At 47.3% G+C, this 13,578-nt stretch overlaps 1 protein-coding gene across 1 annotated transcript in view; it reads left to right on the forward strand.

The window, feature by feature from the left end:
• The first annotated feature begins 4,147 nt into the window (after positions 1-4,147).
• The window catches only part of LOC149332472 (A-type potassium channel modulatory protein KCNIP1-like), a 164,902-nt gene continuing 155,471 nt past the window's right edge, over positions 4,148-13,578 (forward strand). The window contains exon 1 of the mRNA XM_089558085.1: positions 4,148-9,046. Coding sequence (XP_089414211.1) covers positions 8,902-9,046 — 145 coding nt within the window. The 5' untranslated portion in view covers positions 4,148-8,901. The remainder of the gene's footprint in view (positions 9,047-13,578) is intronic.

Below are 13,578 nucleotides of genomic sequence, written 5' to 3' on the forward strand. Positions count from 1 at the left end.
TGTAAACACTGCCCAAAAGGTAAAAGAGCCGACGACTAACAAACACTGCTGATCGTGGCGGAAGCAAATAGTCAGCGAAAGCATTGACCATAGTGGATGTTGTTTTTTATTTGTGGTGTTCATCATTCGGAGATTAATAGGGTAATCATTTTATAGACAATTGATTAAAAGCAGAAGAAAGAACAACCATACGCCGCCGGTGGGATATCCGAACTCACGACGTTCGAATTTCGCGTCCGGTGCTCTACCAACTGAGCTACGCGACGGCTGTCCAGTCTTCTTCTTTCGGGGGTATTGATGTGTAGTGTAACTGACCCTCGAGAGTGTTCACCAGCGCCATCCTCATCCGTAGCGGTGGGTGCAGTAAGTCCTGTATTACCGCTAGTGCTACGTAGAAACGTGGTCGAACGGTGAGGGCGGAAGCTGTGCGGAAACCCTCTAATGCTATACTCATGGCATCAAGACTGCTGCAGTCCAGGCCCTCGTTAGTCATGTATGTCATAACGAACCCCTCTTTTCTCTTCCCTAGTCTGATAACCGCTGGTCCCTAAGGGCCACGGAGTGGATTCCACGAGAAGGCAAACGTAACAGGGGGCGCCAGAAAGTTAGGTTGGCGGATGAGATTAAGAAGTTTGCGGGGATACGGTGGCCGCAGCTGGCAAAGGACAGGGTTAATGGAGAGACATGGGAGAGGCATTTGCCCTGCAGTGGGCGTAGTCAGGCTGATGAGGATGATGATGTCTGCTAATTCATTACATATGACAGAAATTATGTAGCAATTACCAACTCCATCATGATGCACAGTGTAAGTTTAATACTTCTCTGAAATTTTGAACCCTCCCAAAGGTAACAACGCCCTTACTGCACTACTGCTTACAGTGTCCTAACTGACCATTGGGTAAAAATTCCAGGTACTGACAGCGGCGTTTTGTGTATAGCAATCCACGTTAAAACAGTGCAAGACGCTTTTTCTTTGTTGTTTCATTTAATTTCCAAGAAATGAGGAGGCCGAGGTAAAAGTAGCAAACAAGCCGCTTGTCAGCCTTCGACCACCGTCGACATAGCAACAGCTTAGACGAGCGACACACAGTAATATGATTGTAAGTAAAACACAAAATCGAAATCAAAATTTTAAAGTCGCGAACCAGGCGACGAAAAGAAGATAAATTACATGAGTATTTCATACCTTGAACAAATAGTAGAGATTGCAGTCGAGAAGGCTTCATTTATTTTGTTTAGTCATTGAACTAATTTTTTGAATATTTATTTTTGCTCATGGGCCCAGGAAGGACAGACATACATAAATGAGCAAAGAAGGAATAGCATATGGAATGCAAAGTCACTAAAAACAGTTGCACAATGATGCCGGTCTCTCTGTGGAATCCCTGCTAACGAAATGATAAACAGGAGCTAGATTTTTCAGTGAGCGTTCTAACACCCGACGCTGCAACTTTATGCGACGACTTCGGCTTCATCATGGCAGAGAATGTGCTACTTTTTCTCTGCCCATAAGCAGCATGAATAGCACGTTTGCAGGAGTCCAGTACACGGGTTAGTGTCTCACCATCGATTGCCACAAGTACGCGTCGCACTTTAAGTGTTTTGTTCGTAAAATTGGTTTGTGCAAAGAAACCTATATACTATTGACCATAGCTCTTTGATCGTGACGGTTGCAAAAGTACGGTTAAAACCCTCTCTTTAAAAGAGCACGCCAACTCAAGACGCATGACAAATGTGGTCACATGACTGTCACGCAGACGTCATTGCTCTTTTATCGCAGTACCTGTGCAGTACCGGTTCAGAAAGCAGGAACCTTTTCCTTCCTGCTTTGTGAACCGCGCTTTCTGAAGGCGCTCTTACTGTCCGTTTCTTACTGTCCTTTCCTGTGTGTGTGCCCTCTTTTGCGCTGTTAAAACATTGTAACCTTTTCCTTCACTGGCTAAAAGGGGGCGTTGTTTATGCGATGCATCAGCAGTTGCTGACGGTGCACTGCGGATTTTGAGCGCGGTTCGGAGCAGCTTGCTTTCACTACAACAAGTGAAACGACAATATGCCAACGTACAAATTTCACGTAATTCAGGGTGACATGTTTTCGAACACGGGTCGAGGAGACTGAAGCTACGCGATTGTTTTAATTAGAAAGTTTAGCTTCGCAGTTGGCAATCCTGCCCGGTCGCTCTCTCTATGGCAAATCTCAGTGGCAATCTCTTCAATCCTCGTTAAAGCATTTCCCTCTCGCCAACACTGCACTGCTCTTTGAGCTAGAACTAATCGAAAGCACTTCACCGCGTGCAACAGTCGAGAAGAGTCTAGCGTGGCGGTAATAAGCAGCGAGGGAAGCTGGCGGTAGCGCGGATGCCAGCACGAAGAAGCCGAGCAAAGCGAGTCTTCGCCGGAGGTCGTCCCAGGATTATCGATTGCCTCCCGAAGAATCCCCCCCCCCCCCCCCCTCCACCGAGCTCCGCTCTAACCTTTTTTCCCTCACCAGCAAACCCTATCCTCCTCTATCTCCTGTTTCGGGAACGAACGCGCACTTCGACACTCTTGACGGTGCGAGGCTCAGTGCGGTACGCACAGCTCTGTCGTGCCTTCTGCGAGCCTGGCGGGAATCGAGCGTACTTTTCCTCTTCCCTATTCATTCCCCTTTTTTCCCCCTTTGACACTCCCCAGAAACACGAGTGGTTCTCCGGTGGCGGTTCGCGTGCTTGTCACGGAACTGTCCGAGCCTTCTGCGAGGAGGACGGGTACTCGCGATGCCGTCTTGGCCAATACGTCTTCCCTGCGCACGTGAATAATACATGTGTGTACACAATGAATGGTTAGGTTTGGGTTATCATTCTACGGCGGCGTCAGGACGGGTGACTGCCACTCTGTTCTTATTGATGATGAAGGAAAACGCTATGGGAACCCGAGTCAACGGCAAAGATAGCGTAGAGATAAGCTTTATTAGCGCTGCTACGAAAAGGAAGATAACGGGCGAGAGAACTTGTTCTTGTTATCAATCACTATTTGCACGGTCGTGTGTTTAAGACAGAGAGTAAGCCTCAGCTGGCACAGGGCAAGGCTAATTGGAGGTCAATGGAACGGGCTTTTTTTTCTGCTGCGGACATGATTAGGTTAGTGAGATGTGTTCTTCAATGTTTTGCCGCAGAGCAACACCTGGGCTTTCAAAAAAAAAAAAAAATCTTTCCGCGTCGTAGTTGCAACAAAATGGTTCTTATTTAACTTAAGGTTGGGGCGCCATAAACGTGTAGAGGGTGATTCCCTCTTTTTGTACTTGGCCACCTTCCATTCTTGGCAGGTAACAAATTGAATTAAATTCGGTTACCTTAACTTGACTTCAATTCATGTAACTGACTCAATTCATTGATTAAGTAGTGAAGGCTTTAGGGTTGAAGCTGTAAATTCCACTTTAGAATGCAAAGCTATATGCAAAACCAAATCTACAACAGCTGTCGCTGTGAAAGAATTCACTGAAACCTAGGTGTGTGCCGCAGATATTTTGCTGCATAACGCTCCTTTTATCCTCCGGAGCGAAAATTGCCCCGTGCATCGCGCTAGGTAGCTGTGCTTGCGCACAAATATTTTCACAGCTTATCCTCACCTCCAAAGCGGATTAAGACCGGCGATGCTTCGGAAATGGCCTCGGGGTTGTAGTATATGCTGATAAATAAACAACCAAAGACCACCGTTCTTGTTTCTTGTTTTGACACAGTACGCGTAGGCGAGTCTGTAGACTTCCCATTCTAATGCGTTCTTGTTTACCTTGTTCCAGGTCATCCGTCCCCGAGGAAACGAAATGTCGGCCCGCAATGCTTATCCCGGACCAGAACCCACGGCAGCGGCCTACCGTAGGGTCCCACGCACCATCGGAACCTGTCCCGCGCAGCAGGCGGGCGCAGAGCGGATGTCTCCTTAGCAAAACACGTCGACGACTCAGATTGCGTCGGGGGGAAGAAATCAGCCCACGTCCTACGTCATCTCGGATTCCCCATACCACCGGCATCGCAGCGTCAACGCTTTTTCCGAGGCAAGCGCACTAAGGCAGCCAACGCAGGGGAACCTACGTCGTTGGAGACGTAGACCATGTGTTTACACTCGGTCCTGGAGGCGTGATCGTAACTTGTATGGTAAATAAGCAAAGCAAGCAAGGGAAGCGAAAGTAAAAGGAAATCAGAATCAAGTACGAAGAATCCGGAAGGCAAAAAACAAACAAACAAACAAACAAACAAAAACAACGCGGTGGGGGTCTTCTTTCGACGAACCTTACGTGATAAGAAGTAGGCTGTGACTGGAGAGTGGAGTGCGAGGCTAACCTTTCGCCTGAATGTTCGCTCACTTCGAAGGGCCCGCAGACCCCCGGGCTGACGTTTATTCGGGTCGGAGCTTGAACTCCACCCTTTCAGCTTCGCGCCTTCTAGCTGCCGACTTCGCTGCATCCACCACCACTTCCGGCACCACCTCGGCTTCTCTATCACGTCGAGTCTGAGAGAGTCCCCTGTGCACTCTCGTCGCGAGTGTGAAGTGGTAGGCACCGTCCCGAAGTCCCCTGCACGACCGCGTACAGCCGACCACTCAGAGAAAGAGAGAGAGACAGGCTGGTTCTCGTACTCCGAAGAAGAGACGAGGCGACGTCGAGGTAAACACACACATTCAGACGCGAGCAGACCGGGAGAAGCAGAGGCTTGTTCTGGATAGGAACCGGTGCATACGGAGGAGAACCTTGAGGCGAGCACTCGACAGCGGAGACTGCCTCTTCGATCCTCCTCCTGCTCCACCTCCCCATCTTCATCCCCATCCTCTCTAAGGAGAAGCATCGAAACCTACGCTGTGCAAGGGGCAAGGGCACATCGTTGGATTGTAAAGAGGCTGCACGGACGACAAACTGCTGTTGCTTAACTTCAACATTCGACGTCTACTACACAGCCAGTTCCTCCGACGAGGTTTGGAGTGAGACCTTGTTAGGTTAGCGAATGGGTGAGGTGGATCTCGAGGCGACAGCTACAGAGTAGTTTTCTTTTTGCGTTTGAGTTTGCGAGCTGCGGACAACGACTCCATTTTGGATGCTGGCGGCATTTTGATCACGTGATCCAATGTGAATTGGTTTAGAACTGACGGTGTCGCAAATACGGAGGCTGTACAACTTCGGAAAGAGAGCTGGGACAAACGAGAAAAAAAATTTGCCGTACCGTGATTGGGGTAAGTTGCTTTGAAGGAAGCAGCTACACATCGACGCTGTCGAGAGATAAACCCGTCACTCGGTGTCCCAGCGGACAGGGTGGGGGGTACGTACGAGTGGACACATGTCTTTTCAAGCTGTCGGTCGTCTTCAGTCGGCTCTCTGAGGCAGAAGCGAGCAATCGCAATTCCTGAAAGATAGACTACTCGAAGCGAACTACTGAAATAAGTAAAATTCCGAAGACGTCACTCTAACTCTTATTTTAGCGGCTGTGTTTCTCTCGACGTCTACGAGGTATAGCGGCTCTCTGGTGCCTCGGTTGAAAGTTTAAAAGGCCTCGCTTGTGAATTTTCTATGAGTGTTTCAACGAATCAGAACTCGAAGTAGTGCAGACGTTGAAATTCCCATCCTTTCACTCATTGTTTATTTAAGGTGCGCTGAAGATAACGCTTACGCTGAAATTGCCTAAAATTTCTAGAAATTTAAACCGGAACGAGACATCCCGATTTCGTGTTTCTTTAATACATAGTTAAAGTTTACGGCCTCTTGTGCAGTCAGTTCAAGCTTATTCGTAGTTTCAGAAGGAGATTAATTCGAATTTCATAGTGGAAAGTGAAGTTGAGCGGTGTTCAGAACAAACCTTTGAATTTAAGAACATTTAATTTTCGTTTTGTTTCAGCATAACGCATTTCAAGTGTCTCACTTCCATTCCATAAATAAGATCAGTTTCGCATTGCTTATTGCAAGACGTTCGCGAATTTCAGATAAATACAATAAAAGCAAGAATGTTAGCAAGAAAAGGCCTGGTATAAACTTTGGTAGCTACTTTTACCTAAGTGATCGGTTTATTTTTCTTTAAACCTTCATCAATTTCTCAAACTGAGAGCTTTGAAAAAATACAGAAGAATTTGTTAGCGGCACGTTTGGAGGATTAGAAAAAAAGCTAAATTCCACCCGTTCGAAAAAGAAACCTAAAGGACGTTTTCACACGCACAAAAGAGGAAAGGGAACACTGAAAGCTTTGTTTTTTTACTCTTTTCACTCTTGTTTGCTCACTACAGCTGAACGCCATCTTTTCACCCGTAATAATCCGCAACACTCTGTTCCCGCAACAAAGACAGGAGAAGGTCTGAGACGTCCGAGTGGTTTAAAACATTAAAAAAAAACTCTCGTTCTGCAAATAATCCGACACAGTCGCATCTCACCAAAAAAAGCAGCCATTAGACGTCGTCCAAGTCTTCGGAAAAATGGGATAAAAAAGGGGAAGAAACGAAGCAGTCGTCTAAAACGCCAAATCCTTCTAACGTGAAAAGAAGCACGTTGTTGTTTCTGCGGTCCGGTCGCCATCGACTAAGCCAACCGGACGCAATGGCGTGACAAACGGCCTGAGAACGCCTATATCAGTCGAAGACAGCCGCTGGGGTGAAGAAGGTGAAGAGGCAAAGTCTTGGCTGTGCCTGTCATAGCCGTTTTCTTTCTCTTATTTTTTTGCACCCAGCCAGAAGCAATGACCGAGGGTCAGGAGAAATGATTGTTCGTAGACGGCCCCTTTCTGGCGTAGTAATGGTATCACTCTGAAAGGCGGGCCCGAGGTGGAAAGAGAGAGACAAGCGAAAGCGAACTCATTGTTTAAAAATCGCCGGGCGTCTTCCCGAAGACCCGACCATGAGTTGTGGCCATGGCATGACGACAAGTCCTCGAGCGTAACCACGAAGGCGCTGAAAGCTTGCTTCTAACAAAAGCGGGCAGTTTCTCCCGTCGCGTTGCGAAGTCGAAATGTCGCGCACATATCAAATGCTTGCTGGTTTGCCTCGCTACATGATCAAGTAAAAAAGAAATAACGCTGCTACACGACTATCATTTTTCATCTTCATGTCCTTCGCAGTTTGTTCGGGCTGAGAGCTGTGCGGACCAAGGATGCAGGCATCATGTCTTAGAAGTTGACCGATCCTTTTTTTGGAAGCTCACGCTCAGTGGCCAGCAAATTCAGTTTTCCAGTGCTCCGAAGACCACATCTTAGCATAAATCTGCCATCATTTAGCACTACGTCATCATAACATACTCCAAGAACAACTAACGGGCTCTGTGTGACTCAGTCCTGTCGTGCCTGTTCAGCTGGACAACACACCATCTTTTGCACAGAGGTCTTCTCTCTGTTCAGACGATCCCGCTTATTCCAGCAATGTAAAGCCATTCCAGTATGTCATAAATTTCACATTTTAAGTCAAGCGTACTGAACTTTCTCCAGTTTCCAACTTCTGCACTTTCATCGCTTTATTACTTCAAAATTTCGATTCACTGCGCTGGTACTCGAGCTCAGCACTACTTAAAGTATTTAATGCGTCCAGAACTAGCTGCCTTCTGCAAGGGCGGTAGTGGGCCGACAAAGATAACGACATTTTCGGGACACCATTCTTAACGAGTAGTCTTGAAAGCCTCTCGACATGTTTCTCGACTTATCGCGGCGCCATTGTTTCTCAAAGAGGGCGTGTTCCGTGAGATATATATTTGGCAAGAGGACAAACCAAACCTGTCTCTGACAAGAGGCGCAACTTCACCCATCTAAACAGCGCAAACAAGTGCTCGAATAAGTGCAGTTCGCGAATTTCGATGAACTTGCGGAGGAGGCCTGGCAGGCTCAAGGCACAAACTCTGCGCCAGCCCGTGTCGTTCGCCGTCCGCGCCATCTAGTGCTGTGTGCGGTCAGTGTTCGCAAGTGCAGTGGCTATCAGCTCTGGTAGACCACACGTCCAGGGTGCACTGTGTCTGCCGACAACCAGAACAACTGTGGAAGCTACGGAATCAAGCAGCGACCTAAACAGTCTCTGTCTGGAGGTGTTGTGTTTGTGAGGTCGGGTGTACGTGTCTGTGCGTCGCACCAGGGTGTGTGCGTGTGTGCTGTGAAACCAAAGCGACACTTCTGTGAGCTGTGAGTGTGGTTTTGTGAAGGACACGAAGACAAGTGAGGAGAAGTCGTGCACTTCTTTGCAGCTCCGCTAGCGCGTAAGAGTTGGTGGCTTAACTTCGCTCTCAGCTCGGCGATAAAAAGCTCGGCCAGACCTGGCGAGTGTCAGTGGATACGAAGGCGAAAAAAGAACACTTCCGCATACTATACATTTAAAGCTCGTGCTTGGAACAATCTGAGCGGCACCAAGAATTCTTGCGAAACTTAGCACTCCGCTGGCTGGGAGTAGACTAATAACAGGTCAGAAAGACAAGGAAATGCTCAGTAGATCATTAAGAGATAACCGAGGATACTCATTAGAGAAGTCTACTAGGTTTGCTGAGAAGTTCTAGAACCTTCAAAAGAAGAGTTCGGAAAGCATCGTCAACACTGTGACGGAGCACGCCAAAGGCCCTTAGTGATAGTCACGAAGGCGTCCAGAAAGCGTTGGAAAGACATTAAGAGGGGAGTGAGCGTCTAGAGTGGTTCGTTCACGGTGACGTCAGGGCTTAGGAAGGGTCATCGAGGTGCCGTAAGGAGGTCCGTGAGGAGGACCGTAAGCGGAGGTCCGTAAGGAGGACCAGGAAGGGCCAGAGAGACCCAGGAACGGTGCGACCGAGCTGCGAGACGTCGAGCTAGGGAGAGTAGGGTCCAGCGGGCGTGTTCCGGTCGGCAGAGCGCACTACTACTCGGCCGTCGGCAGCGCCTGGGATACGGCAGGGCAGGCGGGGGGACCCCGGGGACACGGCGGCGCGAGGTCCTCCTCGGGCTGTGGCCAATGTCCGACGAGGACGAAGAAGACGAGAGCGTCGCCGGAGATCTGGGGCCAGCCTACCTGACCATGGGCGTGACGGCGTCCGTGCTCAGGGCCTACCACCGGATCGCCAGGATGCTGCGCAAGGCGTGGACGGACATGCGTTTCGGTGAGTGGTGCGGACTTGCCGTCTGGCATTCGTAGGCATTCGTCGGCATTCGTCGGCATTCGTCGGCCTTCGTCGGCATTCGTCGACATTCGTCGGCATTAGTCGGCATTCGTGTCTCGACATTGTCCTCGTTTGTGCAAGGCCCACACCACGCAGAGAGGCATGCCTACCCAAACAGCACAGGTAATCGGCCCAGTATTGGAAGAGCAGAATGCTGGGCGAGTCGCTGTATCAGTAGACATCAGTAGGCCTGTCTGATAGAGAGCTCAATTTTTTATCGTTATCACTTGAGTTTGAAAGATAACCTGTTCATGCCTTGCTTTCTTACCAGGAATGTCATGTGAAGATTGCGGCCTTGTGTGTGCGTTTTTTTTTTTGCACCTCATGTTTTCTTTTTCGTTCCGTTCTAGATTAATTCTCAGTTGCGAATTAGCGCTCGTCCGTGTCTTTCCTTTCTTGTCTTTGTGTTTCTTTCACACTTTTTTCAGCCATCCAGTATTGGAAGCGCATTGGCAGAGGCCTGTCCTACGGAGAGTCAGGGTGAAACCATCCATTTTCAATACTGGGCCGATTACCTGGGCTGATAGGGTAACTGGTATTGGTGTGTCCTCGGTGTTGGCCATGGCTGTAGGCCACGTCTCCTGCGGCAGAGCGGCTTCTTCTGCGAAGTCCTCGTATGTGCAAGGCCTAAGCACGCAGAGGGGCGCTCAGATAGCTCCATAAAGTAATAAGTCGACATGCCTAACTGACGTAGCAATGTCATTGGTGTCGGTCGCAGCTGTAGAGCACTTGGCCCGTGACTGTGTTTCCTCTGAAGACAGCTATCAGACGCCGTCTGCCCCGTCTTCTTCTACTACAAAGAGGGCGCAGACGCGGACCTATGCACCCATGTTCTGTCTTTAATGGACTTGCTTTTGACAACTAGTTAATAACGGCAGCCAACCAGATTATAAAACAGGGGTTCCGTCCAGTCGCGCGGATCTTGCGCACAGGTTTTGTGAATTCGGCCGCAGAGGGTTAAAAGAAAGTATTGCCTCCGAACCTGCAAATGAATAAGCTGGGTTGAAAGTACGGCGATGTGGAGACTGCGGCACCCATATCTAGCGGAAGGGCAGACGGAGCTGGAGCCGACAGAAAAAAAAATAAATAAAAAACGCGCGGCGTGATGAAATTACTGAGGCATGCGGCCGTAGTTTCTTCAAAACGCAACCGAGAACTTCTCGAAGAAGCACAATGCAGCAAAAGTTGCTCACAGAGAGAGCTGACCAGGTCGCCGAGATCCAAGAGATCAAGGCCACCAAGCGACAGTAGCCCGCCTGCGCCAGAAGAGAGCCTTCCGCTTCAAAGACTCTAAATAAAGTTTATTCTCTCTCTCTCTCCTAGATATATTCCACTTTAGTGGATGAGCATTACTTAAGTGTAATGTACGGCCTTAAAAAGCGGGCACACTTACGCGTAGGGTTGAAAGTGGAAAAGAAGAATAACTATATCTCGTTATCGAAGACTTTCGTACCACGTGACCTCCCTAACGGGAAAAGCTTGCTCTGCGAAAAACTTAACTCAGAAACATCTCTCCTGTAGTTTACGCCGTTCCTCGATGCTACAGAAAGGGGACATCCGAGCTTGTTCCTGTTTTGGACAATAAGCTTTTAGCTGCGTCTTTACTGTTTTGGTTGTCCACAACGAGTTTGCTTTGTCGAAATTCGCGAACGCAGCCCATTAAGACGCTCTAGCACAACGTAGAGAAGCGCCTGTTTAGTATTCTAAAAGCCTTTTTCTTCTCGTCTAATCAGTAGGCATTCTTTTCATCTGTGCCAGAGGATCCCCCGGCGCTCCTTGCAATTTCAATGAGCTCCTCGCTCACATTTTCTGTGTGAACATCAAAGACACAGCCCTCATAAAGGTCGCGCAAGCAAATATTCCGTCATACATAACCTAAGCGAGATATGTCGGATTTCCTTGAATCAAGAAACAAATACTTGCGCAGCAACAGCGGAGGCCTACTGGAAATCGAGTTACTGCACATCGGGGTCTCATTAGCGGTGCAAAAACGTAGCCAGCCGCCGAAAATACGGTGAAACGCGGGCTGTCTTCAGCGGTGGGAGCAGCCGTAACGAGGGGGTAGGATGGTTGGGGGGGGGGGGGGGGGGGGAGAAAAATAAATTCAAGGGAAGCCGCTAATGGCAGCCAGCAGATGGCGATGTCACCGCTTCGTAGCTTATTCTTATGCTGCTGCGGCCACGACGCGAGCGCGGAGTCAAATGTCTTACGCGGGTCAATTAGTTCGACCTTTTTAAGGCGCCTGTGCTGCCTGCGTTTGATCAGTTTCCTTAACTGGGGTTTGGTCATGCTTTGCAAGCTAGTCTTACCTGCCCCCTTTTTTTATGTTGATTCTTTCTTTTCGTTCGGGTGTTGCTCTTTCCCTTCCTTTATATTATCCATTTCCATCTTCTTCACCACTTCGTTTGTTCAATTTACTTTATTTTTTCAAATCTTCGTTTCCCTCTCCCTGTGTTCTCACCTTTCACGTGTCTTTTTCTTCATCTTATATTCACTTTTTTTTGTCACTTCCATAATTTCTCGCGTCTTGTTCCTATGTCGTTCCTTTTTTTAACCCCTTATTTGTTTCGGTCCTTACCTTTACTTGCAAAATAGAGGTAAGGAACGCTTAATGTCATCAGCCACCGGGATGCTGATGACATTAAACGTTTCAAAATGCAAGTACATGACAGTATCACGTAAACGCAATAGCTTAAATTATCAGTATTCTTTAAGGTCAATCCCCCTAACCCAAGTCGAGTCCTACCGGTACTTAGGAATAACAATCACTAGCAAACTTTCATGGTCCGAGCACATCTTAAACATAGTAGCTGAAAGTTCGAAATCGCTCAACAGACTGAGAAGGTACCTAACCGTGTTCCCTCCATTCATCCGTAAACTCGCTTACGAAACATTCATTCGTACTAAACTTGAATATGCCTCACCCATTTGGAATCCACACCAGTCATACCTATTTGAATCATTAGAATCAGTACAAAGTCGGGCAGCCCGATTTTTATTACATCATTTTATGATCGCAGGACCAGTGTTTCTGGCATAAAATTATCGCTTGACATACCGCCACTGTCTTTTCGCAGCCCAACTCTGCCTTTTCCACAAGTTATACTACAGTTTTCATCAATTGCACTGCACAGTTCTGCTCTCTCCCAATAGAACATCTCGTCGCCTTTTTAACAGTCCGAGCCAACAGCGTTTACATGGTTCTACCAATTCATTTCAAAAATCATTCCTGCCATCCTTCATTGAACAGTGGAGGCAGTTGTAACTGAGCGCGATCCAAATAAATTCAAAACCCTGCTTTTATCTTCTTTTTCCTTAGCGCACTTACAGTGTAATGCCCGACACTTTTGAGTACCACCTCTGCACGTGTTAAATTTTTTTTTTCTCAAAATGCTCCCTTGTCTGCAAATCAGTGTTCCCGTTTTCCTCCTCTTGATATAGCGTGATGGCCAGAGCGTACCTGCGATTGTTCCCTTTTTCATTTTATAATGCTCTTTTAACAATTATTTTGCCTTCTTCACTGTTATATTCCAAATGTTCCTATTGTTTGTGATTTCGTTTTTTTTGCCCCCCCCCCCCCCCCTTATGTAAAGCCCCGCCTAGAGGTCCTTAAGGAAAAATAAATGATGATGATTATGATGATGATGAATAAACGTGTGGACGGTGGCAGAGTTGCTTAGCATACTATCTGAGGTAACCAGAAAAATGTCATGGCTGGAGAGATCCACACTCATAATGCAGAGAACTTTGCAAAGGTGAGCACGAGAATAATAGTGCACGATAACTCATTTTAATCATTCCCTACGTAGTTTAAGTTTTATCGCCGGCGGGTTTTTTTGCCGTTCTGGGCTTTTTTTTTCTGGATATTTTTTTATGTTACCGATCTCTAAATGCTCAAAGTCACTAAGTAGTACATTTTTCTACGTGTTAGCTTGCTTTCCCACTTCCTTACTCATTCGTTCCTTATTTCCTTTTCTCCCCATTTCTCATTTCCCCATGTTCTGTGTACGTTTTTTTTAATCTCGTCATTTTATCTAAATTATCCCAATATACATTTCCCACTTCTAGTTAAAAAAAGTAAAAAAAAAAGTAACCTGTTTAGGGCTGCAGCAACGTGAAGAGCAGCAGCCAAGTGCTTGTCGCGTGTTTATTTATTTATTCTTATTTATTTACAAATGACTGCTGGCTTTATTGCAAAGCCTTAAGCAGGAGTGGGTTTTAAAATATACTTTGTCAAAAAGAAAACCTTGCAGTACACGCTATTCAGTACACAGTGCTGAATAAGAAAAAAGAAGGAAAAGAAAATCTACATTTCGGCACTCAAATTTCAGTTTCCCGACCCTGCGCATCGGATCAGAACTGCGTCGTATTAAGCAAGAGTGTGCTTGCAAAGCTCCCAGGGCGTTTATCGAACACTGTGATCAGATCAATTAACTGCGAACTATCTAACAATAGTTATTGCGTTGCTCTGC

The sequence above is a fragment of the Amblyomma mixtum genome, chromosome 8 (assembly GCF_055824585.1).
Source record: "Amblyomma mixtum isolate Tamu chromosome 8, ASM5582458v1, whole genome shotgun sequence".
NCBI classification, from domain to species: domain Eukaryota; kingdom Metazoa; phylum Arthropoda; class Arachnida; order Ixodida; family Ixodidae; genus Amblyomma; species Amblyomma mixtum.